General features: G+C 40.5%; 2 protein-coding genes across 18 annotated transcripts in view; both read right to left on the bottom strand.

The window, feature by feature from the left end:
* The window catches only part of grik5 (glutamate receptor, ionotropic, kainate 5), a 105112-nt gene extending 103434 nt beyond the window's left edge, over positions 1-1678 (bottom strand). For 2 of the 10 annotated variants that reach the window (XM_037075644.1, XM_037075646.1), the window contains exon 1: positions 1461-1672. The gene's annotated coding sequence lies outside the window, so the exon portion shown is untranslated. Of the gene's footprint in view, positions 1-1084; positions 1204-1460 lie in introns of those variants that run through there. The other 8 variants (XM_037075641.1, XM_037075643.1, XM_037075647.1 and 5 more) reach the window with 7 other exon arrangements.
* Positions 1679-3661: 1983 nt separating this feature from the next.
* znf574 (zinc finger protein 574) lies at positions 3662-22050 on the bottom strand. Of its 8 annotated transcripts, XM_037075655.1 has the most exons (11): positions 21377-21682; positions 20872-20903; positions 19480-19637; positions 13260-14448; positions 12642-12856; positions 12169-12348; positions 11576-11670; positions 9728-9822; positions 6972-7120; positions 6297-6584; positions 3662-4688 (listed from the first exon to the last, which is right to left on the bottom strand). In XM_037075655.1, the coding sequence occupies exons 1-11, from the start codon at positions 21379-21381 to the stop codon at positions 4089-4091; spliced, it is 3006 nt and encodes a 1001-aa protein (XP_036931550.1). In that variant the 5' UTR covers positions 21382-21682; the 3' UTR covers positions 3662-4088. The 8 variants fall into 8 exon arrangements, with proteins under 8 accessions (XP_036931550.1, XP_036931552.1, XP_036931555.1 ...); XM_037075657.1 differs by lacking the exons at positions 20872-20903; positions 21377-21682 and adding an exon at positions 21915-22050; XM_037075660.1 differs by lacking the exons at positions 20872-20903; positions 21377-21682 and adding an exon at positions 21707-21859.
* Between the last annotated feature and the right edge of the window lie 842 nt (positions 22051-22892).

Below are 22892 nucleotides of genomic sequence, written 5' to 3'. Positions count from 1 at the left end.
GGCAAGAGTACTGATTATGCAGTAGTGTTTCGTTTACTCATAGCATTTACAATTAGCATAACAATATAATTATAGTTTGGTGTTATTTTTGATTCCCAACCAGGGGCACTTGTGCCGTCAGGGGTAACTTTGCTATTGCAAGAGGTCGAGTGAGTGGAAAGGATGAGGGGTAGCACAACAAATCTGAAAAAATTAAATTATGATTTGATTGAGCAATAACACCTGAACATCTCACTGAGTGTCGGAAAACTAATTAGCAAACTAGAGAAGCTGAAACAGTTATATTTGCTGCAATGATGGATAAATGGTTGAAATGCTGAAACCAATGGATTAACCTTGAACTGGTTAAAAGTGATAGATTAATCGTTGAAATAGTTTCCAAAAAATGACTGATAACATAAAAAAGTAAATTAGTAAATACATGAATAAACTGATGTAATGGTTAAATTAAGGGTTGCATCAATACACTGTTTTTAAAGTACATCATGGAATGAACATAGAAAGCTATCACACTAAATACATTTGCTTATGGTAATGGATTCTACCACCTTAGTATTAACTTACCTCAAGTTTTATGTCTGTCTGGACATAATGTTTTGCGAAAAAATTATCTCACACATTTGCAACCCTATTTGAAATACCAGAAATTGTGGATAAGAGTTTTGAATAATAAGCAAAGATATATTAATAATCCCGTAAAAAAGCTACAAGTGACCTTCGAGAATTCAAGAGATAATTCAGGTTCAAACAAAGGAAAAGAATAAAATGTTAAAATACTTATCTAAGAAGACTGACTAATGATTAACAAAGATTATGAAAGCTACAAAAAGCCTAATTAGCCTCTCTACACAAATAGATTACGTTAATGGTTGAACCTGCTAATGGCTAACCTTATAGCTCAATTGCTTAAGGTAACCTATTGAGACAGCGGATGAAATAGCTAAAAATAAGGCATGAAGGATTAAAACCCCTAAAAACACACATGGTTAAGCGTACATTAAGTAACATTTACGGATCAAAAGTGTTGCAATTACTTAATATAATTGGTAACTTGACAAAACCGTGCATGTTAAGATTTGCTTACATTAACAGTCTGTGAAGTGCTGGAAGTATTTAGCTAAGACAAATGCCAGTTAGCTCACAGAGAAACGGTTGAATTAAATGCTAAAATAGGGAAGTGGTTGCCATGTCAACGATTGAAATGGCTGTCGTGTGTACGCTAGCTAAAACTAAGCTAGTTAGCATTAACTTATAGCTGAACGTCCATCGTGTGCCACCCGTACAAACATGACATGAACGGCTTCTGACTACACGGTTGACACAGTTAACACTGACCACAGGAAGAGGAAAAACAATTAAAAATATCTAGAAATACAAAAAAAAAAAAAAATTAAATTCGAAATCAAGTTCCGATTTAACATGCGTCTCTACTTAATACGCTGCCCTGGTACTATTCTTACCTGGAGCTGTGAGCCAAAAACAGAGCTGGAGGTGTCCTCCACCTGCACGGGACACTGTTGTCAGCGAGTTTACTGCTGTGAGAGCTGAATATGCACATCTTCTCCTGAGGGGTCACTTCAGAATTTTTGGTGATTATGATATAACAAAAAAAAAAACAATAATAAGAGTCGATAACCAAAGGGATGCTCAGAGAGAGAGAGAGAGCATATTGAATGTGTGCTTGTTTCGGTCTCTCTTTATTTTTCATTTGTGAGAATTACATTTCTACATCTGATGGTGATTTTACAGCCCTATCTACATAATTGTCCGTTTCATTTGGTTGTATTAAAAATAAATAAAAGCCCTCTTCTCTCTGGCTGCTTCTACAGCCTATCAATGCCATGAATAATTTAAATATGTAATTGCACATGCCAGCAAATACAGTAGTTTATATTCCTCTCAGCTGTGTGCAGGGATGATTATAAATCATTTAAAGTATATTGGTTTTTGTTTTCGTCAGCGAGGTGCAAAATAGAAAAGCTGCTCGGTTCGCCTTGGCAGTTTTCAGTGAAAATCTCCAGCGAACTGAAGGTTTTTTGTTTTTTTTTCTTCTTGTTTCAAAGGTATCTCTGAAAGCAACAGCTCCCAAGGTAATGTCTTAATATCATAAATGTTATTTTTGTCCAACATTTTACTGTAAACATAATTGTTTGGTTTAAATAATCAGGATTCAGTTTAGTTTTCCAAAATCAGTCAGCTACTTATTTTTGCATCAATTTGCAGTTTCATTCATTTTCATACAAAAAGCATCGGCTGTATTTATTTGCTGACACTTTTTCATTGTGATTATCAACAGAGAGCTGCTGAAATCAGCTACATTTGTTTGACCGTAGCTATTCCTCATTTCAATATTTACAATTTGGTGTTTGCTGTTTAACAGCCAAGACACATGGCAAGTAAAACCAGATCAAATCTCTCAGCTCATGTCTTGGCATTGTGACATGATGTAAAAAAAAAAATCACATTTAAAGCCACAAGTGAAGATATAGACTGAGGAGGATTTAAATTACATTTAAATCTGGATTTCAAGACTCGGTGTGACTGTGGAGAAAAGCTGCTTTGTTTATCCCAAACCAGAACAAAAGACAAATCCACAAGCTCAAGTCTGAGCAAAGGAATGAAAACAGCAAGACAATATATTTTCTTCTGTACAGCAAATAGACCATTAAACTGCAGTCAGACGGCTTCCCTGGAGCATGTGTTTCGTGATTTCACCTCCAGCATCAACAGTTTCATTACACATCTGTGTGTTTGGTGTCTTTCACTTTCAATGTTAGGCAGCAGGTATGATAAACAGCACTCCACCAGAATATCAGCTCTCAGGATTTGCCAGGAAGGAAAAAAATAATAAATAACACGTATTTATCGACTGGTTGCCTGTTGACTCTCTCAGAAAAGAAACGAAAAGCAGCTAAATTCTTGGCAGCGGCTTCTTCTTTGCTCCTCAGGAGCCCTCTATTTCCTGATATGCTTCTCACCCTGCAGAAATGCTGCCATTTCCCCATTCCAGTTTCCCTGCACAATCATCAGCATTTCTCCTTCCATGACATGAAAACAAACTAAGACTGAGTGCCTCTGCGTGTGTGTGGTTTCAAACCCCCCTGTCAGCAATCACTGGGTGGGAGACAGCCATAAACTGCGCTTTAGAAGCCTATAATGGGCTACTGCAGCGCCGGCAAAACTTATATCATATTATGCCTCTTCCCATTCAGACACAAATAGGATCATTATTTTTGATAACTATACGGCAAGTGCTGGATAATTTCATTGGACTACTTGCCACCACATAATGCCCTGCTTTAGCTAAATCATCATAAATCCTACCGTATCTGCGATTACTGTATTTAATTACAGCTTAAAACCAATCAATTACATAATGTCCCACAAATTATTGGAACATTAGGACTGATCTGCACACACACACACACAGAGTCCTACTTCATTCTGCTGTCCGCTTACACAAGTGTGCGTGACAGAGCGGTTTGAGCAGCTGTTCTCGTGCTGAGTGGTCCGTATATTTCTCGGCAGAAGACCTCATATTGTTTGTCAAATGGCAGAAGTGGCCATTTACAGCAGAACCTATAAAGTCAATCCGATTTGATGGGATGGTGGCAATGCCCTTGTGTCATCCACCTTATAAAATGATGGACGTTCACAAGTGTGAAAGCTGAAGCGTTTTATTATAAAGAAAGCAGAAGACATTTCATGGGCCACCACTGGTCTTCCCCCTAATAAAGGCAGGCCGTAAATAAACGTCTGCATACAATCCTGGGCCGATTTTACCCCCCGTTTTTCCAATCATTTTGAAAGACTAATTCAGGGTACATTCTGTGCATCAACTTATAATTAGATTTACACCGCCACCTTTATTAATCTTGTTGCTCAAAGGAAGATGTAAAATTGTACTTCTACACAAGATGAAACCTTTATTGAAACTGGCTCAGAAACCTATCAAACTATTTACATACAAGGTAATAACTGGCAATCCTTCAACGAACAGTCATCAAACTTTGAACTTCATCAACAGTCTATATTCTCAGGTAACCTTTCCGTCTTTCTCTACTGTGTTGTCCTTTAAACAATAGGTTTCATACAGTCTCCTCCACAATGAACTCGATAGCATGCTGCGGCGACTGGCTCGTCTCCACCATGGTGATTTCATTCCCATCCATGGTGATCGTGGGAACAGTGATGCCCTGAGCTCCCAGAACAGAGGAGGGCAGGATGACGACCTGTGAGGCGCCCTCAATGCCACTGAGCTGATCGGATGGTATCATGACCGTCTCTGTACCTCCCTCGGCCCCTTGCAGGACATAGATGGTCTGCACTGTGCCAGAATCAACGTCCCCTGTGGTGGTCATAGTAGACAGCACCTTGGCCCCCTCCAGCACCTTCTGGACATGAGCAGCCTCAGCGGCCTGCGCTACCTCCTCGACGGTATCCATAGGCACGTCACCATGTAGCCGGATGTGTTTATCCAGGTTGGAGCGGGAGCGGAAGGCAGCAGGGCAGTGGGCACACGGGTAGGGCTTCTCGCCACTGTGGGTGCGGGCGTGCTCAGTGAGCCGGGCGGCCACGCTGAAGCTCTTGCCACAAATCCAGCAGCAGAAAGGCCGCAGGCCACTGTGGATGCGTTCGTGGTCCTGCAGGTGGGGCAGCTGGCGGAAGCGTTTGCCACATGTGGCACACTGATGGACAAAATATTAAAACAAGGTAAGAGGATGTAAAGAAAATACAGTTCACAACAGAGCCAGTGCACAAAACTCAACTGCAATTAATATTTTCTGAGAACTCTCTATTTTTCTGCAGAAGCAGCACTTCCACTCTGGCTGGTGTAGAGGAGGAGCAGAGAGAGCAGGGTATGAGGGAAGGCAATAAAAACTAAACAAGTGTGTCACACTGCAATGAACAATTCTTTTCATTATCAATTAGTCTGCAGATTATTTTCGCACAATAAATCAATAAACCCGCTGGTCTAGGGCTACAGGATACAGGATAGAGGAAACACTGAAATTGAAGTAATTTGGTTTTCAGCAATCCGTTTTGCAAAATCGAAATGTTCAGGCAAAATCAAGAGTGGCAGAAAAGCTACTGAGTGGCAATATATATATCGATCGATCAATCAATAGATCGATTGATTGATAGACATCAAGTTATGCCATCTTAAGGTTTTGCTAGTTGAGCCAATTCACTCTACTTGACATCCTGCACATCCTATGATTTGACTATTGCACAAACACAAATTGTCATGTTGACGCTGTAACAAATATTCTAATTTTTTTTTTATTTTTTTTAAATCAACCAATCAATTAATCGTTGCAGCTCTAAGAGTGTGTAAGGCATAGCATGATCAACTGGAACAGCAGACACTAAAAGGAAATCTTGCCAGTCTGCTGAGAGCAAAACAATTCATAAATAAAAGTAATCACATTAACAATTCCAGTTGTACCTTTGCTGCCGCCTTACACTCACTCTCTGCTTGTTACTACCTGAGTGCAGACAATGAACTACAAGTAGATACTTGATTAAACCTGGAGCAATACAGAAGAATGACTCTATTTTGCTTTGATTCCTACTGGGGACACTCAGATTGAAAGTGTAATCCCTGCTGTCAGTTCTGCAGTTTCTTAATCTCTGGGAGATATACTCTAATAAAACTACCTCTTCTGCTGAGTCTGCTTTTTACATAGTCAGCAAATATAAATGTTCCTTTAGGAATGCACAGTGTATTTAATTTAAATTAAAATTCATCCCCACAACCACTGGTGTGTTTGAGGACCAATGCTCCTTGAACCTCAGTCCTTAGCATGGCTGATAGATATGACTCAAAGCAAAGCCACAAACATTAAATCAGTTCCTACAGTCCGATGTGCTGAGATGGGCTTGGGTGGGTCCATGGTTGATGTCCTGCCTCGTCACCAGAGCGGCGGAGAGAGAGGGAGAGAGTCCCAGAATAGTAACAGGCACAGAGGGGAGCTGACAGGCCCTAACTCAGCCCTGCCATTAATCACAGGTACACAGGGAGGGAGGAAACACCCGCAGGACACACACTGCACAAATGGCCATGGTCCAGAACCAGAGAGATGGCCACAGCCATGAACGGGTGTGACCATGGGGGGTGAGACTGTGCTGGATTTCAATTTGAAATATGGATGTTAAGGGTTTGAAAGTCTTGTGTAAGAAGGACAAAATAAGTTCGAGGAGGCTCAGAGAAATCCCCTTTTCATTCAAACAGACACACACACACACACACACACACACACACACACGTACACCATTGCCTCTAGCTTTCTTACCTCAAAGGGCCTCTCATCAGTGTGTGTCCTCATGTGAACATTGAAGGTGGAATTGTAGGCAAAATCCTTGTGGCAAATCTGACAGCGAAAGCGGGGTCGGTTTTTGGACTTGCTGAGCGTTCCTTGGAAGTGGGCCAGCACATGCTCCTCCAGGGCACTGTTAGAGGTAAAGCGTCGGCGGCAGGGCCTCACTGGGCATTTGAGGGGAGTCTGGCCAGTGTGGGATAACCGATGGAGGTCGAGGCCCTCCTGGGTCATGCAACGGTGGCCGCATAGGTCACACTCAATCTGACAGAAGAATAAAGGGAGGAGGGAGGAAAGAAGGATGAAAAAAGGGAAGGCAGGATATGACAAACAGACAGCGGAGAGCAATTAATGAAAAGAGAAAAGGTCGTCGTCCTCGTGGTCTGACTGAGACGCAACCACAACGTCACAGTTTGATTAAAACGAGGGACCTTTGTAAGATGTCACCCAGCTTTATCAAACCCCACATTTTCTCTCTGTCTGCAAACTACTAATGGCAAAATGACAAAAATAAACATCTATATACAAAACATAATGAGATGAAAAGAGGAAAATTGATAACAGGATTTCAACACATTGCCCGAGTACTTGTTAAAACAAATCTGAAAAAAACAGAACCATCAATTTTAATTTTCATGGTTTTCTCTCCACCTGTCCAGTGCTTCGTCCTCGGCCTTGGCCGCGTCCACGACCAGCAGTCTTCTCCTCTTCTGTGATTGGGCAGCGCTGCATGTGGATTTCCAGCACTGACTGGTTCACAAACTGGGATGAACAGTGCGGACACATCGCTGGCTGCTTATCTGTAACGGAGCAGTGTCAGGTGTTAGGCAGGTAGTAATACTCTGATCATACTGCCATGCTAATTATCGGCTGGCTGATTTGAGTTTGGTGATTTCCAGCCGTCATGCCAGCAGTCATGCAGCGAAAGGTGATTGGCTGCGGCACTAAAACATTCAAACGCAGCCAATTTTTCAGTGCCGACAAAGGAAGCACCTGTGGTCATGATTGCTTATAATGTGAACACACACGGTAGCTCCTCGACAAATATATGCCACAAGATGTAAGGAATGAACTGTTGGAATAAGTGATTGAACAACAGCCCAGGTTACTTGTTATAGTAATAATAATAATAATACAGGTGTAGGTAATCAAAGTGAGCGATGGCTGAATTCTTTTTCAGTCGCCTCGTTGTTGATTAACTGTCACACTGTCATGACTGACTGGGCCACTTGAACAGAGCAGAGTAATCATTCATGTTATTAGAAACACCTGTGCTTTCCCTAGTATGACAATTAATCAAATGGCAACACAATTTAACAATTAAACTAGTAAATTATTCAAAATACTTTGATATTTACGTCATTTATCAAGCAAATATTCACTTTGTTTCTCTCTGTTTCATATAATAATGAATCAAATATTTTAGTTTTTGACTGTCAGACAAAACAAGAATTCTGAAGCTCTGTTAAGTTAGAATGGCTCTTCTCTCTTCACATTTTGAATACAAATCAATTCGAGCTTTAATAATGAACATTTTAAAACAACAGAACTCAGTTTAACTAGCCTGTTACTCAGTATGTTATCAGTGCTGATTAATTTGTAGTCTATGAAATGTTAGAAAAGAGTAACAAGTGCCCCATGTGACATTTCAAACTCCCTTTTTTCAATCTGACAGTCATACAAATATTAGATTTAGAGCTATATAACCAGGGAAAAAAAGCAAATCCAGAATGAGCTAATGTTGGCAAAATCCCAAATATTTCTAACCTGTCTTCATTTCACATAATAAAATTTTAATTACTTTTGGTGTTGTCAAATATCAGTTAAGTGATCAGTGGCCAATGTGACATTTCAAGCTACTTTTTTGTCTAACCAATAGTCCAAAACTTTAAAATATTGAATTTGCAGCCATATAATAAGGGAAAATCTAATGAGTTACTGTTTATGTTTTGTTTCTTGCTTGAAACTTGACTCAAGTGATTGATTCTGATTGATTTGCAAATTTGCAGCAGATCAGTTGACAGATCACTTCCGATCAGCTGCCACCATGGTTGTATTTGGCAATGCAAACCAGACTCTCACTGTGTTGCTCTTGAAAACCTGGCTGAGAAATCGCTGACACTGATGGTTCATCAGCATGTCGATGAGTCGTCAAGCCAACATCTTGCAATCTGCTAACCATCTGTAGTGGGGAGGATCCACCCCGCTCCCCATTGGGACCGTCTAATTAAACCTTTAATAAGGACAATCTCTGCCTGTGGCCCTGAACTGATCAATGGATCAATCTCTCCAATCATCTCTCTCAGAGGAGCTACGTACCTCTGACCCCTGCTGTCCGCTGACTCTTCATGCTTAATTAATGAGGTTGACGTTCCAACGCCCCCCCAATTCATTTACCTCCACCTTCCTCCTCCGTTCCAGACGCAAATCAATGGAAAGTCATTGACCTAATGCATCAGTGCAACAATGCACATATAACATGGATGTATGTTTGTAAATAAACAAGATAGGCCACCCAGGCAAACAGATGGGGGGGGGCATTTAACGGCGACTTTGTGTTGATCAATAGTAATTCACTGCCTGCAGTACGTTAAGGACATCATATCTAATTGGTTTCCATTACAAGCAGACTTGTGGGGACTTACATCTGATATGTTCACCACACCTGTTCTCAACTTTAATCTGCCTGAACGTTATAGTGCAGACAGAAAGATGGAAAGATCGATCAGAGACAGATGAGATCAAATGGTCACACAGCAGAAGGGCGTGAGATATAAACAGCTGAATAAAAATTATGTTATAAGTCGTTTTTCTTAATGTGTAAATACAACAGGGCTCAGTAAAGGAATATTTTGGCCGCTTTGTTTCTAAGTTTTGGGAATAAATGCCAATGTGTGCTCTATTTATGAGTTGAGTACAACATCGGCATACCCTACAGCAGCAACTACAACAATAACATTTCAAAACTTTAAAACACTTCAACAATAACAGCCAGATTTGACAAGATGGGTTGGCATTTATGCGTGATGAGAACATGATTGGGTTGATTTTAGCCATGATTTCGCCTTGAATTTCAAATCAGTGAAGCTGCAGCACTCTCTTATTTTGTTTAATACTGAGAACCAAAAAACGGCCGCTCTAACAAAGAGGGGTGATTTGCCAAAATTCAAGGATTGGTGCTGTGTTATGCAGTCACCTGTTAATCAGACATATATTGTATTTTTAAAAAATGACAAATGGACATCGCTAAATGTGATCTCATCAGGTTTTTTGTTTTTTTCCCCCTTCTGCTCCTTGAGGTGAGTGGACTGCATGTTTAGATACTTGAGGGCATATGGGTGTATAGGTTGTTTGTTGAATACATAGTATGAATAAAGAGAACAACATACTGTGTGCTGAACTCTCACCTTGGTGAGTGAGTGAGTGCAGGTCCAGGTCTTTCCTGCGTTTGAAGGCCTCTCCACATTCAGGGCAAGGGAACGGATGGCTGGTGTGGAGCAGTCTGTTGAGTACACAAACACACATATTCATGTCGGTGCCTTAACTATTTCGTGTTATTACTGACCATTTAGCATACTGAAGTAATTCAAGTATATTTCAACTTGCAAAAAGAATGACATGTACACAAAAATGTCTCACAGTAACAGGCAACATTCACACAAACAATTACATTAAATAATTATACATAAGTTCCACTGAAATAGAGCCATAAAAACTACAATAATGAAGGTCACGTTTTGGTTTTAAGCTGCCACTCTATATGTGACTCGTAGGAGGATTACCAGCAAGTATGTGCTTAGCTGTGCTTCAGGTTAAATAACAGGTATTAAGTGAGTGTATAAACGCTGGAGATAAAAGAACAGCAGTAAACTAGGAGGAGTCAGAGTTAGGACATGAAAGACTATATTTATCCATTGCATAACGTTACGCTGGATATAGCCTTAGGGGAGGAGAGAAGTGTTAGGATATATTCACCTAATGCTGCATCAGACCTGCTTTCACAGCAGGGAAAAAAATAAAGTACCGGCTCTTTTGGTAGCTTCTCATAATCAGAGCAAACACAGATGATGTTGATGTTCAGGAAACATACGGCTCTGCTTAGTATTACATGCAAGTATATGTATTATGTATATCATACTGCTGCAGGTAATGTGCCAGCAAAAGCCCTTAACCACGAAAGTTACTTAAAGCATAGCAGGATGCTCGAGGTGGTGCGAAAGGAACTCTGAAGGCCTGCGCAAGAGGCCAGGCTGTTTCTGTTCCCTGTTAAATAGACAATAGAAATCAATATTTCAGGAACAGCTGACCCTGAGGCAGCTGAGAGAATTAAAAATTCAGTCAGGGTCACCTCTTCCTCAAGCCAGATGCTCTTTAATGAGTAGGGGTGACACGACAGCAGTAGTACTACTACACGCAGGTACGCACTGATTTAAGCTGAAACAATCTGATAAATCAATTTGTCGACAGCCAGAAGGTTAATCAGCAACAAGTTTGAGAGACACTGAATAGTTTTAGCCTTTTTTTTAAACCCACATGCCAAAAAAATAGCGTCTTGTCAAATGTAAAGATGAAAAATAAAATTATTATTAATTAATTTGAACCATCATACATTTAAATGTTTAGACCAACCAGTTAATGACTTATGGAAGTCCTGTATTTTAATACAATTTTGAGGGACTCATACTTTCGCTGAAGTACTTCCCTGTTCTGCTACTTTGGACTTCCACTGAACTACATTTTGGAGGCAAATATTGATTCAGAGTCAGACAGACAAACAGACAGACAGACAAAATATCCTCTCCTCCTTGCTTAGCCAGGTAGGACAGGACCAGGCTCTTCCCCATCCTGGGTTATCATTATCATCTTAATTTACTGGGCCTCTGTCTGTCAATCATATGCAGCTGCGGCTCAAGGGCAACCAGACATCTCAGTCAGCGTGTTTGCTACACAGCTTAAAGGTCTTGCTCAGTAGTCGGACACGGCTCAGCTACTACAGCTCCTGGCGAAGGGGAGCAGGTTTATCTAAATCCCGTCCTGGGTTCTGTTTGGAGCCATAATTCTAATCTATTTACACGGTAAACAGGGTTGGAAATTATTGAATATTGACAATCTCTGGTCTATATGGAAATCCAGAAGTTCAGAGCTGGTTAGAGTGTTGAATACAGTGTATGGAGTGCAATCAAAGTGTTCTGGTCAATTCCATTACTGCAAATACAGAATAACTAATGTTACTGGAGTACTGCTGTTGTTATTACTTGTGATGGTTGAGCTGATCCTCAGTGTTGAACCGTGAGGGGCAGTGAGGACAAGCGAAGAGATGAGCGGCTCCCTCATTGTCCAGAGTGCACACCTGCATCGAGGGACACAACAGTCACGGTCAATAAAAAAGGATTTCACAGCAGGTTATCTACCAAAACCATCTTTTTATAGAAAGTCTGAAAGGTTTTGTCATAAAATAAAATAATATCTACCATTTCAATAGTGTGAGGACTAGAAACTTGTATATAAATTGCATATGTACAGTGATAATAAAGCATTTTGAGAGTAAAATTCAAGTACTTCTCAAGATACTTCGTGCCAGAAATGTCCACACTCTCACAGCCATTGTGATCACATCTAAAATTGTCACTCTAAAAAAACTGCAAAAAATAAAGTGTCCATAATTATTTTATACCCACAACGTTAAATGTATATTGTCATTTTGTTTACTTTACCAGCCTTTAACCTATAGGTTAAAATAGAAGTTTGCATACATTTCAGAACTTTACACAGACCCTGTAAATGGGATGGAATGGAACCTTTTGGTTTGAGTGGTATGTCATTATAAAACAAAATAATGAGACCATACCGGTTTGCGTCCGCGCTTGCGTGGCGCCAGTGTGGATGTGTGAATGCGTTGGTGTCTCTTCAGGGTTGGCGCCTGCGAGAAGTTTTTGCCACAAACATCGCAGCTGTAGGGCTTGGTGCCTGTGTGGCTCATGCTGTGGCGCAGCAGGCTCTGGGAGTTGGTGAAGGACTTTGTGCACACCTTCAAAGACAACAACAACAACAATCAGTATTAGCAGTTCCTGTTTTTTTTAAACATCTCTTATATAGGAATAAAAAGTTTGTTTGTTTTTTTTTACTGACAACTTACTAAACAATATCAATTATGCAGAAATGCTGGAGAATCTGTTAAATATTATGAGGTTGGTTGTTCATATCATGTGTAAAACTAACCATCTTCAAAAGCATTACATCATCACCTCAAAGTCAGCTTCATGACAAAAATCACATTAACATCAAAGACAAATATCCCTCAGACTTAAGAAAGATTGCCACCTTGCACGTGAAGAGCTTTTCTCCAGTGTGGCTGTAGACATGGGTTCGGAGGAAGACGCGCCGGGTGAAGGTTTTGCCACAGTATGGGCAAACATGTGGTAGTGGTGTGCGGGCCCAGTCCTGCAGCAGCTTGGCAGGTGGAGGGTGGTTGGTGTTGTCTGAGTCTGCTGTAGTGCTGCACTCTGACTCCTCTTTGGTGCTTGAGCTCTTGTTTCCTGACACCAAAAACACCCTTCATTGAGAACCAAAATATCAAGTGACAAATGTCTTATTTTCTTAACAAAGCTTTAAAAAAGGTCCAGTGTGCAGGGTTTGGGAGATCTATTGAATAAGATATTCATAATTTTGTTTTCATCTATGTACAGAACACATTTACACAGTGGCCATTTCCCTTTGACATCACACAAAGGGTGCGAAGCTAAAATGTTGGGATGTTGTTATGCTGCTGTGTTCTTAACCTAAGAAAACTAACAAATCATCATTTAACCGTCTTACAAATTTATCAGCAACTGAAAATGTGATGGATAGCCAAAATAGGGACGTGGGCCATCTGCAAACTCTGTGCTTGATGCCACCAAATCCCACACACTGGACTTTTAAAACAAATATTTTGCTTACCTTTGAGCGCACTGGTGCCACTCACAATCCTGAAAGAGGGCCTGCTCCTCTTTGGTACAGGTGAAGAACCTGACTCAGTAGCAGAGGCAGACGGGGAAAGCAGCCGTTTTGAGCTCTGTGGTGCATCCTGATCTTTACTGGTGGCTATTTCATCACTAGTTTCAGCTCCATCCGCCACCTCAGTCACTGATGTGAAGCTGTGCTGCCGGCGATGGTAAAGGAACAGGGTGGTGTTCATGAAGCTTTCCCCGCAGTGGGTGCAGGTGTGTAGCGGCTCCTTCAGGTCATGCTTCTCCTTACGATGGGTGCCCAGCCCTGCCTCTTCATTAAAGCTCTGTCCACAATAGGTGCACATAAACAACTCAGGCTGTGCAAAACTACTGCTGACAGCAGCAGTGGGGAAAGTGGCATCCTGCTCCTGCTCATCAGTCCCATTGTTCTGAGTGCAAACTTCCTCTGGTGCCACAACCCTAGGAGCCTCTACCACCTTTTCCTCACCTTTCTGTCGGTGCTGCTTGCGGTGGTAGAGAAAAAGAGTGGTGTTTAGAAAGCTTTCACCACACACAGAGCAGCGGTGCAGAGCTTCCTCAAAGCCGTGTTGGGTCTTGCGGTGGGCCACAAGTTCAGACACCAGACCAAAGCATGAGCCACAGTCAACACACAGGAGCACTGGCTCTGGCTTAGGCTTTTTGTTTGCCCCTCTCCTCTTGGGAGACGACTCTTCTGGACCAGCAGTCACAGCAACAGGAGGATCAGAGCTCTGAGCTGCAGGAGTTTCTTCAACTTGCAGCCTTTCCTCCTCCACTATGGGCTCCTCCACTAGTTCTGGCTTAAGAACTTCGCAAGTTTCACTTTGAGAGAGTGCAGAATCTTCTGGATTCAAAGTTGAACTGGAGCTCTGAGCTGCATCGTCCTCTGGCTCAGGTTGTGCATCAGCATCTGTCTTGCTCCCAGAGGGAGTCTCCTGACATGTCCCTTCCTTACGATGTTGCTGCCATTGGTCCAGTGTCTTGAATAGTTCATCACAGTCCCCACACTGGTAGAGGATTCTGGGCTGGTCCGATGTTGTTGTTGTTGTAGTGACTGCAGCCTGTTTGAATACGCTCTTGACAGGCTGCACGGAGGCTTGTGTTGCTTGGACTTGAATCTGCGGTACTGCAATGGCCTTAGATATATTTATTATCTGTTGCTGCAAAGGAAAGGGTGAAAAAAAGAACACATCAGAGATTATTTCTCAGTATTTCACTTTTTCTGTGCTTCTGTGTACAAACGGAAACGACTCTTGCATTACAAATCAAATAGCTGTTTGAAGTAAATTCAACCTGCAGTGCTTTTATTTTATTTCTATTTCTTCTCTCAGCCAGATGAGGGATGAGAATTCAGTATTGGTGTGCTGAGGTCAATTAGAGCAGCATGTGTTTAGAGCCAGTGTTCCACTGAGGGCCCCAGACAGCCAAGATAAGGCCTTCAGCCAGGCTGATAACTATCAAAGGCCCATCAGGGTTGAATGGGTCAATCCGCAGGGTCTTACATTTGCTCCCTTAATCTATTTAGATGACAAAAACAGAACACTAAGGTTGAGGTTAAAGACATATGAAACTGTCTCAATCATGACAGTTCACCATGTCTCACATACTGTAATAATTTATGGGCTTTTGATTTAGCATTCTGGTATGAGAATACTGAAGAATGCCTTCAGGTGGTGGCTAATTCCATAGCACACTGACTGCAATAACACGCATTTTTCTTTACAGTCAAAATCACAATGTTTGTTTAAGATAACTATTTGTTCATGACCACCGCATCAAACCTTAGTTCACACACAATTTAACTGTCTTTTTCAAAGATGCTATTTCAAAGTGTCCGAGACGCACTGTTGTGTAGATATCAAAGACACTAGCAATTTCATGGTCTCGGTCTGTCTCCATCTCGAGTAGTGCAGCTAAATTGGAGATAGGGTTTCATATGATTAAAAAGCACACAGAGAATGATACCTGTTGGCAGTATTAGTAGAAAAAACATGCTTTTTTTTAATCATGAAGGTTCTAAGTCATCCAGGTGATGGTGAATCTATGTGCTGTATCGTAGGCAACTGGACTTGTTTCACCAATACTCCCTCGTTCAGAAACTTGGACCCATCAACACAAGAGGTCTCATATGTGAAAAGGATTGTTATAAAAGCTAACATTTTAACATTAAACAACTCTAGTTTGAACCTTTGATTCTTCTGATAAGTGGTCAGGCATTAACCATCCTGAATAAGTCTTTTCACACTGTGCACTGAGGAAACCTTGGGCAGCATTAAAATGGAGGATATGAAGAAAAGGCTTTCTGAGATTTGTAAAGATTTTGTCATTTTTATGATACAAGCGAGAATTGTATTGATTTTTTAAGCTTTTATTTTGAAAGTTAAATGCCAAACCAATTGTAGGCATATACTGTATGCACAAAACTTGCAAGTTTTAAGTAGTCTTTTAAAAAACACACAGGTTCAAAATATTAAAAATCCCATTCTTTATTCATTAAGATCTGCATACCCACACTACAAAAAGACAAAAACAAGTCTTATGCCATAAAACTTCATTTAAACAACATAGACTTTGCTATCTTTGCTATGGTTGGTGCTACGGTGAGTATGATCAAATTAACTACTTGTAAATTCAAATTTCGTTTTATAATTTTTCATATAGGTTAGCACCTAAGGTTGCTAACTAACTGGAGTTGACAATCATTATATCTTAAATCTTAATCTAGAGGTTCCACAATGGCCAAAATCCCAGTATTTCCAAACAAGACTTTCTACATTCCTCTAGGATAGAGAAGGGTTGTGAACTCTGCAATCATTACAGCACAGTTGTTGTTGAATTATTGGCTCCTCTAAGCCTGACCTACATTTCACTGACGATCAATGAAAGTGACGTTGTGTATGTGACTCCTGTCCATCTTGCAGTGCCTTTAGTGCAGTGAGGCAGACAGCTGCAGTAGTGCTGCCTTTTTTTCGACAATCAAATATCAGTTTTCAGAATGGAATATCCTTTTTTCCAATTATTTGATTTTAATATTCATTGACATCCTAAAAGGGAAATAACAAAAATGAAGTCTGTTTCACATTTTTGATAAGTGCAAAACACTTTTAGATTGCTACTAATATCAATAATTTAATGGCTTTTGTTGCCAAAATTATTATTGCTTGTGTGCATATTGTTAATTGGTCTTGAGGCCTCAGTAATGGACAATGATAACCACCCGACCAAAACAAAAAACACAACACAAACAAACCCATTTGCAGCTTATGAATGGTCGACACAAGTGTGGAGACAGGGCCCCAGCTCTGTCCTTCAAGCTTTGTCTGCACTGCCCATTTAGCAACTGATCTCACTAAACATTTGGACAAGCTAATTTAATACTGAATAAACATGACATTGTATTGGAACTGCATCAAAGTTCTCAATTTATTTTGACTCCTCTATTGCACAGGTTCATCAACTGCTTACATTTTGCTGTCGATTGAAATTAATGAAACAGATGGTTCTTGTTTGAAAAACTCTAGGAACAATATCTGCCAGACAGGTAGCAAGCCACTAGCCAGAGAGCTGAGACTACTAAACCACAGATAATGTGCCAATATTAAGGTCCACCAACTTGACCATGCAGTTATTGTGTTGCTATTTTTAAAACTAAGAAAACTGAAGATTTCATTTTTCAGATGGCAGACCCGGCGAATGATATGACCTAATTAATCAATCATTATTGCAGAGCTTCAATGGCGCCATATGTGAAGTGCATTTTTTTCAGTATGCTGATAAGGAAGTTAGCAGATGCTGCGGATGAGTCATACTCTGGTCCAAAAGGGAGAAGAGGTGAATTTGTTTTGTAAGAGCAGGGTTCCCTTCTGATCAACAAAATGAGTGAAAAGCAAACTTTAATTTAATTTAGTGGACAGGATTGAAGAGACGTTGGTTAGAAAACACTCTTTGCAGTCATTTGTTAAACAAACAGACACTGTTTTATAGCAGTGTCGCATAATGTACACAGATATTGCGATAATCTAACTAATGAAGTGGGGATGCTTGCAATAAAGCGGCTTCTGGCAAAGTGGAGGCCAGGAAGCCATAAGGTACCCGGGTTTTATAGTGTTTCTCCAGCTGTTTCATCTATGAGAAGGCCAATGAGCGATCCATCAGGAGAAAGTATGGCATTGACTGATGCATTCCACATGCTCCTCTTCCCGCTGGCGACTCAGGATGCAATTTGTCTGTCATGAGTGTCAGTGTGCTTTATGGACGTGTGTTGAAGACTGTAAGGATGGAAGCCTTGGCACTGGCTCAGACAGCCATGCCATACTGCTAAACGAGGGCCAAAGACTGCTTTTAACCCGGGGGGCTTTCTGAGCCGGTCATGGGGAAGCCAAAAGAAAAAGGTGCCAGTCGCACACAGGCTCAGCTGAATGTGTCAGAGTTAAACGGAAAAACCGGCCCTACTTAACAACTTTCAAATTTTGTAATTCAAATATTTTTTTTTGTCAAACTCAGAATTAATAGAGCTCAGCAGTTCTGAGGAATATATTCCAAACAGCACGCATAAGGTGAAAAAAAAATACTGTATAAAATGCAAAAATCTGCAGGGCTCTTAAATTCACCACAAGCCGACACAATAGAAATACAACTGAATCTACATAGAGAAGCACATAGGGGGTGAACACAAAAAGGACAAAGACATTTGTTTTTTTCATCAAATTGTTCAATGTCACTGGAGCATGAGGAACATTCTGGTGATTCAGATGGCTTTGCCGGATACCATGTAAATATGGTTTCCTGGACCTCAATCTGGCCTGCAACCTTTATCAGGTCATTCCCTCCTGTTTTCTTCAACTCTGATTCAAATTCATGGCCAAAAATAATGCTGCACTGTCTTATTTTTCTTCAGATGATGTTGCTATTGTATTTAATCATGTGACCAGATCCTTTCTACAAAGCAGACATTTCAAAACAGAGCTCAACCAACATGTATGATTTATGCCAAATTAAAGCTAAATAAAAATAAAAAGCATGCACTGTAATATAATCTGAATTAAAAAGCCTGGTTGAACACCCCATAATCAATCCACTTTTAGCACTGCCACATTTTCTCCCGTTACACCTGTTTGCCTCACCAGTGATTCATTACTCTGATAAACACGGTGCTAATGTGTTATTTTGCCATTAAGCTAGACAGCGAGCAGTTCCAGGTAGCACTTAAGTACTTGGAAAAACTGGTGAATAATCTGGAGGCTTTACTACACTGGGGGAGAGTTAGAGGTCTGACAGATGTGCTTGTGCAATGACTTAGTGAGAGGTTTACCAGTATAATGTGGGCCCATAAGTACTCCGGTGCAGAAACAAAACAACAACCACATTACAGGTAATGTTAAGATCTCCACATCAACTAAATACATTTATGATGATGATTTTTTCTTATGCTTTATTTGGATCATATTTAGCACCTCATATGTGATGATGCTCCCCTAACTGAATATTGTCTATTGCATATTATCTTTTACCGTATGACAGCTTCTTAGCCTATTTCGGTTGTTTGTATTTGTTGTTCTTCTGTTCAGTTTAATGTTTAGATGCTGCCCTGTTGGCTAAGATTTTCTTGAAAAAGCACCATTACCTCATCAAAGATAGGAAAACATTAAAAGGAGACATGTCAAGGAGGAATTATTAGAATTATTATTGTTAGCTACTTGATTGTGTACACCTAGCTTAAACGTATTAAGTATAATCAAACAGTCCTGCAATAAATCCTGCCTATGAGGTGTTGATCCAACTATATAGTCATCTTGAAGGCTAAAGTTTGTGGAGCTGTTGTGTTGCGTTAATCTTGTTTATTCTATTATTTTGTCCACACACTTTATATCAATGAGGCACGCACCTAAATCAGATATTAATACACAGCAACACCTTGATATGAGTCAGTAAATCATTACAAACAACTCAATGTTAAGTGCTCTGATCAAGGTCACTATTACTACAATGAGTAGCAGAGCATTGTCAATTTATGACTAAAGATCTCTTCGACGTTGTTCTTCAGATCTGATCCAGGGGCTTTTATGTTATCACGCTGCTGTGATGTTAGGTCACATTATTGATGTTTTAGGTTCTATTCCAAGCTAAACTCAATATCCTGCGTTCAAAACACCCAGACACAATTTACATGATAAAAAGGGTCCAGTATTTACCCGAGTCTGTAGCACTGGAATAGTAGCAGTGGTGGCTGCAGATGTGTCTGGCTGCTCATCCTCAGCAGTGCATGTCAACTGGTGCTCAAGTACCTCCTCAAGAGTGTTAAACTCCTGGTAGCAGGGGAAGCACATGTACACGGACGAACTCTCCATGGCTGCCAGGGGATTAGAAATCAAAAACATTTCATAAGAAACGCAGCAATGCAAAACTGATTTAGATAAAGGTGAAACAGTTCACAAAACTCTGCATGCTTAGAATATGAAAATAATATCACAACGTGAGCCTTATACAGATGCCTACCCACCAGTGCATTACATTTGAAGTTAGGTTGTGAACATTGCCCTCTCCTGATGAAAAGATGTGCCTGCATACATTATCAAGACAACAGCTTGGACACAAGTGCCAGGGGGCTAACTCTGGGGTTGCCAAGATGACTCACCATGCGCTGAGTCTGAGCTAATTGTTATTTTGACCATGCAGGTGGCTGCTCAGGTAGAAACCTTGCCAAGCCTTTTCTCTCTGTCTGCCATTTCATGGGCCGAGGCGACGTTTAGCTCCAACATCAATTAGATGTGTGCTGTAATTGGACCCGGTGGAAGTGCAGTCTAGCTCATGCAGCTTTTGAAAGAAACTATAATCAAAACACAAACCTTCCCACTCGCTGGATACCAATCAGACCTTACACAGCCCAGCAAAGCTTTACTTCGACAAATAAACAAATAAAGAACCCCACTGAAAGACACACATCAATACCTTTGACAGACATCAATGTGACACGCCTTTTAGTAGAAAATTATAATTGGCAGACAATGCAGTAACTTCAAAGATAAAGCTGGCCAGGGCTCCAGGGTGCAAGTTCGACTGAACATTTTCATTGATTCAACTGGTGTGCCTGAAAGTCAGCAGCTTTTGGAGAAAATATAGACTTTCAAGTTATTTTTCAGCAGTGAACTGCTGAAAAATCCTTTCCAGAAATTAACTTGATAAAGTTAGGCACACTAGTGCAACCAGTGTAAAAATTTGATCTAGAGACTCACTGGCCATATTCCATGTTTTGGAACAAAGTCAATAATGCTGTGTCAGTCTCACTGCCTTCCAATTTCTTCAGCCTGTCTGTGACACATTTGTGCCTACTGAAAATCACATAACATCAATTCATTTTTTTGTTAAATTGACTTTATCCTCCCAAAAAAGTACAGTCACATTACAGCTGGAAAATGTAGGTTTTAGCAAGTTACTAATACAGGAGTAAAGGGTGTGTTTGTTTGGGACGTTTTCCAGATGAAGACTTGGTGAATCAGTATGTAAAGCAGCTGGACGGTGTATGTGGGATCACATCATCAAGAAGCAACAGCAGCCATATTTATTGAAATGTGCCAACATGTCACCTGTTGTGGTTTTGGTCTTTTGGTGGGTCTTGCTTATAGAAAGAAACATAAAGACTATAATCAGACACAATCATAGCATAGCAATAACGCCCCAGTTGGCCTGTCTGGTGTCTCTTATCAGCTGAGGCTACGCTATCCCGGCACAGGTAAATACAAGCCACTGGATTTGCGCAAACTGTTCAGTCTGACAGCAACGTTTAAGGGTCAGACGTGAGATGTTCTGTATCCGTTTTTAACCTTTAACTTGCAAGCACCTGTAATAATTTTCTTTTTCACAACATGCCTTTCTGAGTGAGCCGGGCGTAACGTTGGTTTACATGTGTCTAAAACCCATTATATGCACTGTGGATGGTGACCCAAGTTAATGCTAGAAAACATTCACGAGTGCTAGCTAGCGTTAGGTCATCTGCAGGGACAATGTCAGTCCGATGTTGACACACAAGGGAATGAAAACATATTAATAACTTCTAACGTTAGCTCACGCCATCGCCTACTAACACCAAACCTCATGTTATGTTAGCTCCTTTGACCGACATGGTAGGACTCTGTGCCGAGCTAGCTTCTCTGACAGCAGCTCCACAGCTAATCGAAGCTAATGGTTAGCAGCTAACCTAACTGGTAAACTATATTAACGCTATCACAGTGTTGCTGATATGCAACGATGGCCATCTTTCTAGCAACATGGCTAACGTGCCGCCGGCGTGGAAGCTAGCTCTCTTGCTAGCTCACAAGCTAATAAAAAAACGGCCGTGAGATCAGTGCTTCATAGCGGGCGTCCAAGACAACATAGCTAGCGTCTAAACCCCTTTTTACCACTTGGACCAGTGGTGCTTACTTTCAGGCACAAGGAGAAGAAGAAGAAAAGACCGAAGAAGGAGGGCGGGATATGCTTCTTCGGTGGTATAATGGCGGCGACAGACTAAAAGTTAACATTAGCTGTCTCCCCCCGTTGAAATCCTCCATACATAAATATCAATGTGCTATACGTCACAGAAAAAGTAGCATTTGTGTAAATTAAGTTTAAGTATTTCAACAAAACTCACCGTCCTCTGACATTGTCGGTCGAGGAAATAGGACAGCAACTTCAGTTTTTTCTGCATGTTAGAAGGCTCGCTCTGATTGGCTGTTTTGGTCAATAGCTACACCAATAGTGGCAGACTACACAAAACACTGAGGGGGTTTGTAGTTCAAAAGCGCGCTAAAGGGCAGCGACAGTTCAGACTCATACAGATTTTGCATACATGCTCATAGGCCCTACAGTGTATTTCATAAGAAACTATTATTATTTCAAAGAACTAACTTCCATGCTTAGCTTGTGAAATAATAAGAAACAGTAAGTGTGAATACCAGTACCTATATATATATATATATATATATATATATATATATATATATATATATATATATATATATATATATATATATATACAGTGATTTAACTTTATAAGTCAAAACCCGTACAAAAGGACAGGCAGCTAAACTGTCATGCAGAGCATAAACTGCAGTTGTTTCTGTTTCTAACATGCGGGTTCCAAACCAGAAATTCAGCCAGAGGACACTTCTGGTTATTGTCAGTGTTTCCCCTATCCTGTTTGAGACCGTGATAACATCAACAGTGGTTGATTCATTTGCATTAAGCTCAAATATACTGAAATATCTCACAAGAGGATAGGCTACATTGTTTTAGAGGAAGAGCAAATGGCCATTGGACCAGGGTTTAGTGTTATAAGCAGTAAGACTCTTACAAACTTTACAGACTTTTACAAACATTAAAGATATATGCTGAAATATTACTTTGGTGTAAGTGAACGTCAAACATATATGTAGTACTTGCAAAAAAGGATTAGTAAGCTATCTGATGTTGACCGTATAAAGTGTCAAAAGGAATTTTCTGGCAATAAATAAGTACAAGTAAGAACTGAAGTTGTACATATTGCACCTTTAACAGTACAGTATTTGTATCCAATATGTAGTGGATTGTTAGCATAAAGAAGCAGAAAATAGAAAAAACTCAAGTTCAA

This window comes from Acanthopagrus latus, chromosome 17 (genome assembly GCF_904848185.1).
Source record: "Acanthopagrus latus isolate v.2019 chromosome 17, fAcaLat1.1, whole genome shotgun sequence".
Lineage (NCBI taxonomy): Eukaryota > Metazoa > Chordata > Actinopteri > Spariformes > Sparidae > Acanthopagrus > Acanthopagrus latus.
The sequence above is the reverse complement of the archived record's forward strand: the minus strand, read 5'-3'. Positions and strand labels throughout refer to the sequence as shown.

Bases quoted from the DNA above. Each gene is read 5' to 3' on its own strand.
- znf574 (XM_037075653.1), bottom strand. From the start codon at position 20,920: ATGTTTCTTTCTATAAGCAAGACCCACCAAAAGACCAAAACCACAACA. The intron at 9,823-11,575 runs GTAATAACAACA...TGTACTCAACAG, and splicing joins GATCAGCTCAACCATCACAA to ACTGCTCCACACCAGCCATC. The intron at 4,689-6,296 runs GTAAGAAAGCTA...TTTGTCCATCAG, and splicing joins CTGATGAGAGGCCCTTTGAG to TGTGCCACATGTGGCAAACG.